A 16,492-nucleotide genomic window follows, 5' to 3' on the forward strand; every position below is an offset into this window, starting at 1 on the left:
AAAAAAAAAAAAAGAATTCAGGGCTGGGTGTGGTGGCACACGCCTGTGATCCCAGCACTCTGGGAGGCCAAAACAGGAGGATCACAAGTTCAAGCCCAGCCTGGGCAACTTAGTGAGACGCTTTCTCAAAATAAAAAAGGCTGGAGAAGCAGCTTAGAGGAAAGGTCCTGAGGGCCAGGGATTTAGCCCGGTGGTGCCACCACCTGCCTTGCAAGCAGAAGGTCCCAAGTTCGACGACCCCATACCAAAAAAAAAAAAAAAAAAAAAAAAAAAAAAAAAAAAAAAAAAAAGCCCAGTCCAGAAAATGGGGGAAGGGGGTTCAAGGTGAACTGGGAATGCAGCTCAGGGATGAAGCACTTGCACAGCATGTATGAGGCCCTGGGTTCAGCACTAAAAAAGTAAAAAAAGAGGCCAGGCACAGTGGTGCAGGAGCACTCAAGAGGCTAAAGCAGGAGGATTGCTGCCAGTTCAGGGCCAGCCTGGAATACACAGAAGAACAAAAATGAATTCAGAGTAGAAAACATTCAAGGCCAGGCATGGTGGCACAGACCTATATATAATCCTAGCTCTCTGGAAGCTGAGGCAGGATGATTACCACAAGTTCGAGGCCAGCTTGGGCTACACAGTGTAAGGACAGTCTGTGTATACCACGACGAGTGCTCAATGTGTGTTTAATTTGTAAAATTTAGCGAGTAGGAGGAATGATATGTCGTGACGAGGCAGTAGTTCCCTGTCTGTATTCCAAGATATAAAATATTCCTGGCCCTTAATTTGGCGTGCGCCTCCTGGCATTTTATACTATAGAAACAATTTAAACGAATGGGGAGAGAACACCACGTTCTTGTCCATCGTGCTTGTTCGGGTGTTTTTAACAGCCTTTATTTTCTGGTAAAGCCTTAGACTTACAGAAAAACTGAGGAAATAGTAGAGTTCTCATATGTTCATACATACGCATCGCCTCCCCTTGTTTATATCTTTCCTTAGTAGGGCACATATCTTATAATTAATGAAATCATTTTGATACAAAAAGAAAAATTAAGATATCTCTTCTAAAACTGGTCTCTTTCCATGTCTGGTCTTTCTCACTGGTCTGGTGTTACAAATCAGCAGATTCCACACCCAGACTGAAGTACGAAAGGGAGCCTCACCGCTGGGCCAGGCAAATTCTCTAGGATACTGCTCTGCCTTCTCTTGGCTCACCCTCCAGGGGTTTTCCACGAGGGAGTGTGAGGAAGGGGACAGAACCTCAAAGTACCCATGCAGGTCTTGGTCCAGGCACAAGGGAGGCTTCCCAGGCTCACTCCACCTACCAGAAACGGACTGTGGACCCTGAGTGAGTTCTCAGCTGCCTCCTGTGCTGACAGCCAGAAGAGCCCAATTACAGGGCGTGCCAGAAAGCGCATACCTAGGGGAGGGGGCTGACGTGGCATCCACCAGAGGACACGGTACAGAGGGACAACACCAGGCAAAGTGAGCAGAAAAGAAGCAAGTCCATGAGGGGACCTGTGCGGAGACCCCACCTGCACACAAGGCCCTCTAGCTGTGAGCCTGATGGGTGGGACAGAACTGTGTCCTCACATGGGCCTCGCAGCGGCACAAAGCGAAGCTTTCACCCTGCCTTGTGACATATTTAGTTATCCAAGCTGGCAGCTGGGCCTCAGAACCCACTCCCCTCCTCTCTTCACTCGGCAGGGTAACAGAACCAAGCTGTTAGCCAGGAACATTACCAGCCAAGTAAAAGACTACATTTCCTTGGCCTCCTTGCAACCAGATATGGCCAAGGGAGCAGGTACTGGTCAGGAGGCGCAAGTGCTCTCAACTTCCATGTCCGCCTTCCTCCCTTCTCCACCCACTGCAGCTCCAGAGCAGATGTGATGCCTGCAGCTCTAGCTGCTATCACGGAATAAAGGCCACAGCCTAGGGACAGGAGGCAGTGATCAGGAGGGGACTGGGTCCCCAACAGTGCTGTGGGGCTCTCACACCACGGAGGTCAGTCAGCCTGCCCAGACTTCCTTTATGAGGACAAAATACACTGCTGTTATACAGGCCGTTATTCTTAGGGTTTCTCTGTTACATGTTGCCAAACTGATTCCTAACTCAGACAGTTTTGAAAAATTCACTTTCCTTTAGCTTCAGATTTGAAACCTGGTGTCAAAGATGGGTCAAAGATGACCACTTGGGGCCTTGGGTGCAGCTCCGCGGTGCAGGGCTTCCCTGGGCCAGGCTGGATCCCCAGGACCACCACCGAAAGGTAGTTCTTCGTGCTGTGCTGACTTACTGCCTCGTCATCGATGAAGGAGGCGTCGGGGGCGATTTCCTGGGAGGAGACCAGGGCCGGGTCCGGCGTAGGATAGTAGCCACCACTGTAATAATCCTGCAGCCAAAAAGGAAAACACACACTGAGGCACGGGGGAGGGGACGTGGTTGGCCTAGAAATGGTGAAACCTCATGAAACAGGCGTGGAGAGACGCCCACACTACAGCCCCTCAGATGGACCAGTAAAGGAAAATCCAGGGACTTACCCTCTAAACCACCAACAGTCCCTGCAGCTTTCCGATCTGCATCATCCAGACCGATGTGCTCTTTGGGGAAGGGTAACAAGGAATAAAGACATTCTCTCCTGCAGGCTGTGCCCTGCTCCCTCAGCTACTCCCCGCCCCGACCTCTGCCTGCTCCGGAGACCCCAGAAGGCCGCAGCAGGATGACTGACGTGAGGCAGGCCAGCCCGGCTCTTCCTCCTGCTCAGCCCTGTGACGCAGGGGGCCCAGCTGTGGGGGCTATGGGTTCCCCATGTGATTCGAAGTAAACTATTCTGAGGGTCTCAGAATTTACAAAGCTGGAAACAAAGCAGATATTTGCTCCAGGAATCTGATGATTCCCCTCAGAAGTGAGCTGCTCAGACGCTCTGCAGACCCCAGGAAAAGGGCGTGGAGCAGGGCCAGGGCCTGCTGTGGCCCAGTCAGGCGGCCATGGAGCCCAGGAAATGCTTCCTCCTTGCCTCCACTTTCTTCCTAATTCTTCCACCTTTGCCCAAAGCTCCAGGAAATGTCCCTCTAAGAACATTCACTTAGTAATGAGCTAAATGGAAAACAGACTTTGCATTCATTACACAAAAATAATACAAGAAAATCCAGGGCAATTAAGAGAATGGATTTTCTATAGTAGTGTTCAAAATAAGATACGTTTAGACTTCAGAGTCCCTAGTACTTAAAGTGCTTTAATCTACACAGACTGCCTCAATCATGTTTAAAATGGAATACAACCAGGGAAGGTGGTTAGGGTCTGTAATCCAAAAACTCTGGGAGGCTGAGGCAGAAGGATTACAAATTTGAGCCCCAACAGGCAATTAAGCAAGACTCTCTCAAACTAAACTAAACTAAACTAACCTAGGCTAAGGATGTAGCTCAGTATGAAGGCCTTGGGTTCATTTCCCAGTATCACACCAAAAATAGTAATTAAAACTTATTTAAAAAAAAATCCCAATTTTTTTCCATTTACTGGATGGAAATCAGTGCTTTCTTATACTTTATTTTAGTTTTGTTTTTGTTTTTGTTTTTGTTTTTTTTGAGATAGGGTCTCACCATGTAGTTGAGAATGACCTGGAACTCACTATGTAGCCTAGGCTGGTCTCGAACTCACAGTGGTCCTCCTGCCTCAGCCTCCCGAGTACTAGGATACAGGCATGCGCCACCACGCCCAGCAACTTTCTTATACTTTAAATAGGCAGTACCTTTCTCTTTACTAAAGAAGTCAAAACACAATTATCTTCTTCATCCCTTCTATCCACCCTGAGAGGAGACAGTGTTTCTGATCATCCTAGGATACAGGGTTTAACAGCAATGATTTAGGAAACAAAATCATTTTCAAAGTCTTTGGTCAATTCAGGGACTCAGCCAGGCATGGTGGCACAGGACTATAATCTTTGCATTGGAGAGGCTGAGGCAGGAGGATCGCTAGGAGATTGAGGGCAGCCTGAGCTACATAGTGAGTTCAAGGCCAGAATAGACTACATAAGCGAGACCCTGTATCAAAACAAAGAAACACACACACACATACCCCACAAAAAACAGGGACCTTGGAAGCCCTTTCCTACTGATGCCCAGACTGAAAGACCAACCTCGACCATTGGGAGAAGCAAGACCCAAGTCTCTTGATGCCAGGCCAGCGCTCAGCTCCTGCTCTTCACCCCGACCCCAGACCAGTGACACCCTCTCCATCCCGGAATCCCCACTGCTGGAACTTCCCTCCACCCCGCTCACACAGCCTGGCGTTCTAGGTGCTCACCCTGAGGCCACGTGGACGTCAGATCTCTTCCCCAAATAACATTTACATAAAGTGTGGGTGGAAGTTGCAGTAACCATTTACTGAGCGCTTACTGCACTGCAGGCAGGCCGAGCTGGACGGTGAGATGCTCCTCCAGAGGCTGCCCCCGGCCCGCTCTGCAACTACGGAAGCTAAGCCTTGCGGGGCAGCACAGCAACTGCCCCCACTCAGGACACACCACTCGCTGACTGGCCTCAGCCCTTCTGGCTGCCCCAACTCAGTGCAGGACTCTGCCCAGTCCTCACTGGCCCTGTGCATGAGCTCTGCAGATACCTCCCCTCCTCTGTCCCTCCAGACTCTCCGGGCCTGTTTCTGGACGTCTACGCTGCAGGGCCCTGATCGGCAGCCTCCACTCTCAGCGGAGACTGCCTCTCCCTGACACTCTCACCAGCTCCCAAGTAAGAGTTTCCCCAGGGCTGTGGTGCCCTGAAGACCCAGGCATTAACCTCCTGCACTGCCAGGAGACAGGACCTTTAGGAGGCGGGGCTTGGTGGGAGGAAGTGAGGTCCCTGGACACGTGAATTGAAGGGCCCCTTTCTTCTCTGCTTCCCAGCCACAGGCACCCAGCATGAGGCGCTGCTCTGCCACTGGAGCAAGAGCAGTGGGACCAAGAACCAGGACTGAAACCAGGCGCCAAAAAAACATTTCCTGAGTTGACTCCTCTGGGTGTTTTGTTGCAGTGAAGGAACAGTGAGTCACACACAAGATAAAGGTGTCAATTATGTGTCTCACCTCATCAGCCTATAAGACATGGTCAATTTAGATCCACAGGTCCAGAATAAAGTATGTTCTGAGGCCTAACAGGTATGGGGAAATCAAGGCAAGGACACCAGAGGCCATTTTGCCAGCTCAGACTTTCCCTGACCCCCACACCTGCCCTCAGTGCCCTCCACCCACCTGATAATAAGCACCAGCGGCATTGGCATCGCCATATGCAGAGAACTGACTGTAGCTGTAGTCATCCCCAGGCTTAGCCATCCAAGGGGCCCCACTGGAGCCCGCTGCCATCTTAAACTCGAGGGGGGCGTTGGCTGCATCGTCCTGGAACACCAGCTCCGGCTCTGTGCCCGGAGGCAGCTCTTCAGGGACAGTGGGGACGGGGTAAAGGTATGGCTCAACTCCAGCTGCCTCGGCCTTCTCAGGGAGGGAGAAAAAGTTCTCAGGGGCCACTTCCTCATCACTGTCGTCCTCCTCCTGCGTGATCTGCTTCGTCACCTGCAGGGCAGCACTCTTGGCGGCAGCCTTGATGGCAGAGGGCGACGGGGTGGTGGTTGTGGTGCCCATAACAGGTGCAAGAGAGGAGGGCTTGGCCTTAGAGGCCAGTCTGGAGGGCTTGGCATCAGCGGGGCCATCTGAGGGTTTCCGGGAGAAGGCATGGGGCAGGAGCAACCTGTTAGTCTCTTTCACAGTCAGATTTTTAGGTTGGGGAAGCAAGGCAGACAAACCAGTCCCCTCGCCGGATCCCTGGTGAGCCCGGGTTGGGGAAGAAGAGAAGAAAGATGACAGGTGAGATTCTGTATCACACACTTGGGACACCAAAAGCAAGAGTTCGCTATGTGCGTTAGCCTGAGATCCCCCCAGCCCTCATCACTTCTCCCTCTGCCCACCCGGGCCACCCAATCGGAGCCAGACCGCACCTGCCCAGGCCCCTCCCGCTTAGCTCATCCCGCGCAGATCACCGCCCTCGGCCAGTCTTCCCCAAATGACTCCGGCAGAGCTGGCGCTCTGCTCACGTCACCCTTCTTCCCGAAAGCCCCGCCCTCCCATCTGACCATGCAACCCCAGCCCAGGTCCTGAAGGGCCTGTCCTTCCTTCTGGAATGAAGAACGGACTCTGTCCATGAGACATTCAGGCAAGTGGCTCCATGTCCCCTCCTGGGGAGCCCGTCCATGTGGCAGAGGAGCTGGGTGAGGCACATCAGGCCCGTCCAGGGCCCTGTCACTCCCAAGACTCTCAGATCCTGCTCTCTGTACGCGTGCTGAAGGGCCAGCCTGACTCCAACCAGAAGACCAAGAGTGGAGTAAGGTAACTGTGTCGCTGTCCTAGGGTACCAGTGTGTTCCAGTCTTCTCAGCCCAAAATGCCCAAATAAATGGAAAAAGGCTTCTGAATTGAGTGGGCCAGGCAGATGGAAAACTTCCTCTGGAGAGGGGCCCCTCTCTCCCAGTGTGAGGACACAGAGCTCGGTGAATCCAGTCTGGCAGCCCCAGAGGCTCAGCACGAAAACCAGACTGAGGTGTTGAAGGCAGCACCTTTTAGGGTACTGCAGAGGTGGACCGCCTCAGTGCCAGCCGGCCATGGCCACATCCCCTAGCAGGGCTGGTCCCTACACTAGCTCCTCCACCACTCACCCCTTCCTAGCATCTGGAAGACTGCCCACGACCTGTGGGCACCTGCTCCAGGAAGCCACCCACTAATGGGCACAAATGGCCTCGCTTGGAGTCAGCACACAAGCTCCTTCTATGCCTCCTCCTTCAGCAACCACTGTAAATGTGGACAGCGCCCTCAGCGGTACAACTTCCACACAACACTGTCCTTTCAGAACCTCTAGAGCAGGGTATGGTGGCCCTGTGATCCCAGCACTCAGAAGGCTGACGCAGAGGACTGCAGTTCACATCCAGCACAGATGGTTTATGACCTGCTGTGTAGTTCAGGCTGGCCTTAAACTTGTGGCGAGCCTCCTGCCTCAGCCTCCCAAGTGCTGGGATTACAGGTGTGCACTCCGGCACCTGACAGCACTGCTATTCCTAAGACATCAGGTCAGAGCGTGCCTTGAGTGTGGAAAGCAGAGAGACGGGGTGGGGGCGGGGCTGGAGTAACGGCCCTAGGACGATGGGAGAGCAGCAGATGGCTGGGAGAGCATCTCGTGAGGACTTCTGGACTTGATGACCAAGAAACAGCCAAGGGCAGCAGTAGCTTGGACTCAGACCCTGCAGTCAGACTGTCTGTGTAACTGTCGTTCCAGCTCTGCCTCCAGGGGTTGGCCTTGGCCACATCCCTAGTTTCCTATGTACAAAGCGGGAATAATGATAACACTCTGACTTTAGCACTGTCACTCGGAACAGTGCCTGGTACAAAGTAAGTGCTATTAAGTGTTTATTTCCAGGTTAAAAATAAGCCCGGGAGAAGATAGGCAATTTTAAAATACAGATGCTCCCTAACATCGTTCTAGCTGACCCATTTACTCCTCCCTCCCTAAATAATCCTTTTACCTGAGATGTAATGAGGGAATTGAGTTAGTGCGCCCGCCTCGCCTGCTCTCCAGGGAGGCTCACCCACGTGCTAGGAAACAGAGAGGAGGCGGGGATGCACCAGCCTGACGTCCGTGCACAGCAAAGTGGGCCTGCGGAGCCTCACACCGTGTGTGCACACTGCACACAGCCTGAAAGCTGCCGGGCACCTGGGGTCCCATCTCGGGAAGCAGCGTGAGGAGAAGACGCAACTTGTGTTGTGACGCTTACCTGAAGGACGATTTTCTTCTTTGTGGGTTCATCTTCCTCAGAATCTGACTAAGAGAAAAAGAAATGGAATGAGGCCTCGCCGGCTAGAAGAAACAGGTTAAGTGAGAGGGATAAAGGGGCTGGGCAGCAGACGCCGCCTGGCCTGCCAGGCCGCCCTGCACAGAGCCCGGGTACCTCTGGCACCAGCACCGGGTCCAGCTTCAGCATCAGGCCACGCCCCCACCTCTGCAGTGTCGGTTTCCAATCTCTTAGCTGAGATTTCTTATTTCCTCCCACTTGGTCCTCAGCAGACCAAAAAGGCTGTGCCCATTCTCCCTATAAATCTGTCCAGGAGAAGATGAATGGGATTTGATCTCAGCTCCACTTTGAAAACCACTTACAAAGTCTACATAACCACAGGGCTGGGACCCAGCGGGATTCCATGGTGTGTTAACTACTCTTCTCTGAGGCACGAAAGGTCAAAGCCATTGGTGAAATGATCTATCGCCTGCCAGCCAACTGCTCATGTCCAGGAAGAAGGCAGGCCAGGGAGGACCGCGAGAACCCAGGCACGGCGGTCATCCCCGTGCTGACTCACCAGGACCGCTCTAGGAGAAGTGGTCACACGGGGAAGAGCCACACTTCCCCAGTTCGGTGCACTCCTCGACGCCTTCAAGTTGGGAACAACACGAGGCATCAACAGCAAGCTTGGACTTTTTTTTTTTGTAACCATTCCCCAATCAAGAACCTCACTGTTTTTCATCTGTTCCTGGAGCCTGGTTAACGTATGCAGATAAAGGCGATCAGGCAGGAATCAAAGGTCCCATTCTCCAAGAGCCTGTGAGAACCAAATGCTCCTTCGGTCTCCTTCTGAAAAATCTTTCGAGGCTGTGCATTAAAGAACCCTTCAGGAGTCATCACTAATGAGCTAACAGGCGCAGCACCCTGCACTGAGCACCACAGCCAATTTCCAACTGCGTCTCAGCAGGGCCTGCAATAGCTAGAGTCCTGAGCCCCTTATTCCAGGAGCTTCAAGATCTCTGAAGGTCGGGTTCTGTCCACAAGAACTTTCAGTGTGGTAGGAAGGACAAATACCTAAATACCGTAATAAAGGCAACAGGAGACAAGAGCACCAGTGGTGCTGTGATCCCAGCACTCTAGGAGGCTGAGGCAGGAGAATGGCAGAGTTGGAGCCCACCCTGGGCAACTTAGTGACCTTAAGACCCCGTCTCCAGATAAAAAGGGCTGGGGATGCAGCTCAGTGTCAAGAAGAAAAGCATCAAATACAGTTCAAACACCCCTCAGCTGGTACAGTCAGCATGGAAAATTGCATAAAGGCTCCTGAAAAATCTAGAAACAGCTGGGCATGGTGGCAAACACCTGTAATCCCAGCACTTCCAGAGGCTGAGGCAGGAAAATTGCTGTGAGTTCAAAGTCAGCTTGAACTGCATAGCAACACTCTGTCTCAAAAGCAAACGATGACAAACAGAAAAAACAACAACAAAAGTAAATAAATAAATAGGGCACCCGGGTGTAGTGGCAAATGCCTACAATCCCAGCATTCTGGGAGGCTGAGGCAGGAGAATCCCAAGCTTAAATCCTGCCTGGGCAACTTAGTGAGACCTTGTTTCAAAATAAAAAATTCAGGGCCAGGGATTTAGCTCAGTGGTTCCTCCTCCTGCCTCTCAAGTACAAGGACCCGAGTTCGATCCCAAGTACCAAAAAATAAATAAAAAATTTAAGAAGGGCTGGGATGTACTCGGTCCATGCAGCCCAAAGGACATTGGTTCAGCACTGCAAAAAGGCAGCTGAAACAGGAGAAGCTGCATCTCAGTGTGCGAGGACGTGGAAGATCCAGAACCCAAGCAGAGAGAGCCCCTGAGCTGGGATCCAGCCCCCAAGCCCCAGGCTGATGAGCCTCGCACAGGCTGCACAGGCCTGATATCAGACATGCACACTCAGCCGGGCGTGGTGGTGCACACCTGGAATCCCAGCACTCGGGAGGCTGAGGCAGGAGGATCGCTGTGAGTTCGAGACCACCCTGGGCTACATAATGAGTTCCAGGTCAGTCTCACTACATAATGAGACCCTGTCTCAAAAAACCAAGAAAAAAAAGAAATGCACACTCAAGTCTCAAGTCTCAGCTGTGTCACCTGCCCACCAGGGAAACCAGGAACCTGAGCTCCCGCCTCAGCTAGACACGCTCCTTGGCACACCAGGGGCTGAACTCAGGGCCTTCACTCTGAGCTACACCTCCAAACACCTTTTCAAAATCTTGAGACAGGGTCTTACCGAGTCACTAAATTCCCCAGTTAGGACTCACATTTGTAACCCTCCTGCCTCAGCTTCTCAGAGTGCTAAGATACAGCTGTTCCCCACCACGCCACCTCTCCTTTGTCATCTGCCCCTGACGACCTAGGTTCCTTCTCAGCAGAAGACATAAGGGGCATACAAGGGTTTCTAAGGAGCCCTGGGACATATTTACACTTCAACATCATAAGCAACAGATCCAATGGCCACAATCTGAAAAAATTTCATCCAAATTTAAGACCATTACATTTATAAAGTTATACAAGCATATTCTTATTTTTCATATCCTGTCACAAAAAGGAGCTACAAAAAGGGCCGGGAATTTAGCTCAGTAGCACCACACCTGCCTTACAAGCGCAAGGCCCTGAGTTCGATCCCAGTAACCAAAAAAAACAAAAAACAAAAAACAAAAAGAGTATAGGTTGCTGGCATGGTGGCACGTGCCTATAATCCCAGCAGTCAGGAGGCAGAGGCAGGAAGACTGCCACTGAGTTTGAGGTCAGCCTGAACTACATAGCAAGGCCCTGCCACAAAAAAATAGAACAGCAGGGGGCTGGGGATGTAGCTCAGCAGCACAGCACCTGCCTAGCAAGTGCGAGGCCCTGAGTTCAATTCCGGGCAGCAAAAAAAAAAAAAAAAAAAAAAAAACGATAGGGGATGTAGCTCAATATGAAGGTCCTGGGCTCAATCCCCAATACCACAGGAAATAAATAAGTAAACAAGCAAACAAAGCCAGAGATGTAGTTCAATTCAATGAACAAGGGCTCAATCCCTAGATCTGGAAAAAAAAAAAGTATCACATTGATCACGGTAAAATATGTATATACAAAAAATGCATCTCTTTTTGTTTGGGGGGTTTTTTGGAGAAGGGTCTCACTGTACAGTTCAGGCCAGCTTTGAACTCAATGTATAGCCCCAGGCTGTCTCGAACTCAGTGATCCTCCTGCCTCAGCCACTCAAGTGCTGCGATTTTACCTATGTGTGCCACCACACCTGGTCTAAAATTTATTATTTTAGGTCTTTTTTTTTGAGACAAGGCACTCAGGTGCCCAGGCTGAGCTTGAGCTTGCGATCTTCCTGCCTCAGTCTCCCGAGTGCTGGGACTACAGGCGTGTGCCACGATACCTGGCTCATTCTGACCACTTTTAGTGGGGGCGGGTTGAGACAGGGTCTCACTATGTAGTTGAGACTGGCCTGGAACTCACTATGTAGCTCAGGTTGGTCTTGAACCCACAGCAATCCTCCTGCCTCAGCCTCCCAAGTGCTGGGATTACAGGCATGTGCCACAACGCCTGGCGATTCTGACCACTTTTAAGTCCATATTCAGCGACATTAAGTATATTCACAATGATGTTACATCCATCAAAACTATTTACTTCCAGAACTTTTTGTCACCCCCTTCTGGCCCCAGCCTGCAGCCTTTGTACTACCTCCTGTCTTCACGAATGTGCCCTTGTGGACACCTGCTAAGTGCAGTCTTGCCATCTGTGCGCTCTGGGGACTGGCTTGTCCCGCGGTCGAGCCAGGCTGTGGATGTCAGTCCCTCGGAGGCGAGTGCCATCCCCGGGTATGTGTGCACATTCTGCTCATCGCTTCCTCTGTGCTGGACACGTGGCTGCTGTGAGCCCTGCTGCAGCTGTCTGAACCCCTGCTCTGGCCTCCCCACACCACAAGTGAAACTTGGTGGGCTACAGGGCAATTCTGAGTCTGGCTAACTCTGGGGAACCTGCTCTCCTGGGGCACACTTTCTGTGGGAAGGGAGGCCAGAGCGGGCATGGGCAGCGCGGAGAGAGCAGGGCAGGGCCTGAAGCACAGCGCCCGGGGCTAAGAGCAGGCACTGGGCCAGGGCAGGACACGGCTCCAGGGCACAGACCTTGAAGCCCTAAAGAAGGTACTGCATTTCCCCTTGGCCTCACAAGAACTGAGCCTGACTGGCCACCCCTGTCCTCTCCGCTCCAGCTGCCAAGAGTGACAAGACACACACACCCGAGACTGCCGAGCCAGAGCGGAAACAGACATTTTCCATTAAGCAGGGTCCAGTGGGATCTGCTGCTCTATCAGCGCCTACTCCCCACACAGCTCCCTTATCTTACCAGCTCTGGCTCAGAGCGTCCCTCTCCTAAAGCACTCACAGGCCGCCAGGGCCAGAAGCCAAGGAAGAAATCAGGGTCCAAGGACAGAAGCCCCACCCTCCCAAGGCTCTGAACTCTAATCCTACTATTACCCAGTCAGCTACATCCATTCACCAACTTTTCAAACTCTGTTCTCAAGCACAGTCTTCTTACGCCTGCCCTTCAGTCAGGATTTCACTTTTTCCTCTCGTTTTTGCTTCCCTCACTTGCACTGCTTTTCTTGCACAAGTGGTGTGGGTAACAGGACTGAATCCAGGGCCTTGCATCCTGGGCAAGCACTTTACCACTGAGCTGAAGCCCAGCCCTTTCTTTTCCTCCAGGACCGGGGATCAAACTCAGGACCTGATGCGTGCCAGGCAGGGGCAGCACCACTGAGCTACATCCCTGGCCCCCGGCCCTTTTTTTATTTTTTGAGACAACATCTTGCTAAATCGCCCAGGCTGGCTCAAACTTCTAACCCTCCTGCCTCAGCCGTCTGTGCAGCTGGGACTACAGGTGTGCACCACAGCGCCTGGTTCACACTGCTTCCTGGCTCTTCCACTCATCTCTCCAGCGTGCACTAGGCCAAAACAAAATGTGTCCAGATTCAAATCAATCTCTGCTACTCCCAGACTGGGTGTCTCGGGAAATCGGCTCTGTTCCCAAACTGTTTCCTTCTCGGTAAGGGACAGGTGAGTCAGGCAGGGGCAGACCTGCAGCAGGTCCCCACATGCCAAGAATGAGTGCATGTCCCCTTCCCTTCCTGGCCAGAACAGAAACTTACCTGACCCACTGCAAGAAACCCACAATTATCTGGGTACCGGAAATGGCAAAAATTAGTAAAATTTCAGTCTCAGAGCTCTGGGTAACAATCAGAAAGTTTTGGTGATACCGATCCAGAGACCGCTAATGTCCCTATCCCCGGGCTGGGACCGGAGCTCAGAGCTTGAGCAAAGGCACCACCACTGAGCTACCTCCCAGCCCAACCCAGAAACACACATATTGTTGCATGGAAGAACTAACGCCTACGGCAGACTCACTCTAGTTTGGGTTTTCTAAAAAGATTCTCATTTCAGAAGTCTATGGGCCAGGGATTTAGCTCAGTGATTCCAGCACCTGCCTCCTAAGCACAAGGGCCCGAGTTTGATCCCTAGTACCAAAAAAAAAAAAAAAAAAAAAAAAAAAAAAAAAAAAAAAAAAACACAAAAAGCAACATCCCCAAAAAAAAGCCAGAAAGCTACATCCCCTGAACCTAGGAAATCAGCCAATGTAGCTTGAGTCAGAGCAAGGGTATGAAGGGGACAAGGAAAGGATGAGTCTTCATTCTGTGGGGCTGTTTCTTGCATAGAATCTCCAACTTGCCACGCTTCTGTCTCAGCCTCCTGAGTGCAGGAATCACAGGAAGGCGCTACCATGCCTGGCTCTATGGCTCATTCCTTTTTTTTTTCCCCCCAACTGTCACTCATTCAGTGATCAAATCTTTTTTTTTTTTTTTATTAGTACATGTCTTCAGTTCATAATCCTCTTGGGGAGTGCTCCTGCATATGGTTACTTTTTTTTTTTTTTTTTTAGGGATCAAACTCAGGACCTTATGCTTGGGAGGCAGGCGGTGGTACCACTGAGCTAAATCCCTGACCCTATATGGTTCATTCTTTTTTTGTTTGTTAGGTTTGTTTGGTTTGGCTGGTACTTATAGCTCAGTAATAGGCTCTGGGCAGTCTCGGAAAGAAAGGTGGCCACCTTACACCTGCAGCAAGGTTAAGTGGAGGAAACTGAGTTAAGCGAGTCCCCAGCATCCCAGCAGATGAGGCAGCACAGAGCACCCAGGATGACGGACTGATCCGAGCCCCAAAACAGGGTGAGTCCAGACACTCCGTCCTCCTGACTCGCGGGTGGCTCTGCCCCAGCACCTCAGCCCCCTGGCATCTCCGTCCTACAGCTCCCCGTCCCGGCTGACCACCATCACCTTGCCCAGCGTGTAAGAGTCCTCAGGATCCCAGAACAGGACAGCTGAGCGAGGCTCCCTCTCCAGCTTGTCTCCCACCACTGCCTCTCACAGTGCTGTCTCCTGGGTCAGATGCGCTCCTCCCTCATCTCTGAGACCCGCTCTGGTCCGCCTAGCTGGCCTCCCTAGGCGGAGGGACACCGCCTACTACATGTGCTCCCAGGGATCAACTCTATCAGGACCCTTTCCAGGCTTGCTTGAAATCGGGCCTGGTGGAGCTTGCCAGGAATCAGGCTGAGGCAGGTGGATCAGGGCAGGTTAAAGCCAGTCTGAACTGCACCATCTCAAAAGTTTGCTGACCTGAAATTTTACTTCCTTATCTGCCTCCCCTGATAAAACTGTAAGTTCCTTTTGGGCAAGTTCACTACTGTTTTCAGCTCCAAGTACAAAGAAGTAGCCCCACCAGACACACACCTATAATCCCAGAACTCAGGAGGCTGAGGCAGAAGAATTGGCTCTGAGTTCAAATTAAGCCTGACTGGTGGTGCATGCGTATAATCCCAGCACTGTGAGAGGAAGACTGTGGGGAAGACTGCAAGTTTGAGCCCAGCCTGGGCAACTTATAGATTTAGTGAGACCCGGACTCAAAATAAATTAAAAAGGCTGGTGATGTAGCTCAGTGCAAATGCCCTGAACTCAATCCCAGGGTTTAAAAAAAAAAAAAAAAAATGCAGGGCTGGATTTAGCTCAGTGGTTCTGCCACCTGCCTCACAAGCGCAAGGTCCCAAGTTCGATCCCCAGCACCAAAAAACCAAAAATGCACCAAACTCTAAAGGAAATTATTTAAGGGAACTAATCATTCCTTCAAACATGAACTGAGAGCCCCTAAGTGCAAGTCAAGGAGCTCAGAATCAAGAGGGTCCCAGGCCCGGAACAGACTTTTAGAGACCTCAGTCATGCTCACTGACCATCCGGCACATTCTCAGGCACCTTCCCCAGGAACATGTGTTCAGAGAACAAAACTACCCACTGGAATAGAAAATAGACAGCACCTGGCCAAGGGCTGGCATTTTATTTCCCTGGCCGTGTCACTATTCACCTCAGAAGCGTAGTGAATTATACTCAGCAAGGAGGGACAGCATGCAGAGTCCCCAACTTTCTGCTGCTGCAGCCAACCTAGACAGAGGAGTCTACCACAGCCTCTCCTGCAGGGTTTTCTACGCTAGCTTCCTGGAGCTAGAATAATGTCCCCACTGTTGCTGTGGAAGGAAGAGGCTGGCTCAGAGAGCCACCTTCCCCCACACCATGTCAGTCAGGCTATGACACAGTCCAGGGGTAGAGAGGGAAGAGCACAGAAGGCAGAAGGCCAAGGATACTGACCTGTTTTCCTGTTTCCTAGGCCTTTCTCTATCTGAGTTAATGCAAGGCCGATGTGAGTTTCAGGGGAGCAACGGAAAGCTGGCTTTGGATTCTAGACCTAAAAATGACAGGCTCAAGGGGACACGACATGGAAAAAAGTCTGGAAGAAAAGCAGGCGTGGTGGTACATGACTGTAATCCCAGCACTCAGGAGGCTAAGGCAGGAGGATAACTTGAGTTCGAGGCCAGCCTGGGCTGCATAAGGAAACCCTGCCTCAAAAAAGCAAAACAGAAGAAGACAGGGAGGGAGATTCTCTTTTTTTGGTACCAGGGATTGAACTGGGGACTTTGTGTGCTTGAGAGACAGGCATCAGAACCACTGAGCTAAATCCTGGCCCTCTCAAAATTTTTTTTTTGGTACCGGGGATTGAACTTGGGTCCTTCAGCTTGCGAGGCAAGCAGTGGAACCACTGAGCTAAATCCCTGACCCCAGCGAGGGAGATTCTGAAACCTCCTTTTAGAAAAAAATTCCATATTCATTTGAGTTTATTTACTCAGAAAAAAATTACAAAGTCCAAAATATACACCAGGCACTATAATGACTAGCAGTGAATTAAAGTAGTAATCATCTCTGTCTTTGCCGGCTCTGTATACTAGAAGGAGAGAGGCAAATAAATTATATACTCATGCTATGTTTGATGGTGGTTGCGTGCTATGGAGAAAAAAACACAATAAAGAATGGGGCCAGAGGTGGCAGACACAGGAGGCAGCAGTTTAACTAGGTAGACTAGGGAAGTACTCACCAAAAACATTCCTTTCCTTTTCTTTTATAAACCAAACCAAGACTTGTATCTGGGAGGGCAAGTACATTAGCAAATCTGGGGGAAGAAAGAAGGAACAACAATGCAAGGAACAGAAATGGCCCTGAGCCGGAGCTGAGCCGGAAGGCTCTAAGCAAGGCAAGGTTGTCAAGGATGAGCAAGCTCCCGACTCCTAGCTGCTCAGA

General features: G+C 51.2%; 1 protein-coding gene across 1 annotated transcript in view; it reads right to left on the minus strand.

Annotated features, from left to right (window-relative positions):
• Positions 1-16,492, minus strand: part of Prcc (proline rich mitotic checkpoint control factor) — a 34,932-nt gene that overhangs the window by 4,830 nt on the left and 13,610 nt on the right. Inside the window, exons 5-7 of the mRNA XM_019210580.2 lie at positions 7,784-7,831; positions 5,221-5,787; positions 2,279-2,374 (exon numbers count right to left, since the gene is read on the minus strand). Of these exons, the coding sequence (XP_019066125.1) occupies positions 2,279-2,374; positions 5,221-5,787; positions 7,784-7,831 (711 nt within the window). The remainder of the gene's footprint in view (positions 1-2,278; positions 2,375-5,220; positions 5,788-7,783; positions 7,832-16,492) is intronic.

This window comes from Fukomys damarensis, unplaced genomic scaffold, assembly GCF_012274545.1.
Source record: "Fukomys damarensis isolate Sample0158 unplaced genomic scaffold, DMR_v1.0_HiC HiC_scaffold_33, whole genome shotgun sequence".
NCBI lineage: Eukaryota > Metazoa > Chordata > Mammalia > Rodentia > Bathyergidae > Fukomys > Fukomys damarensis.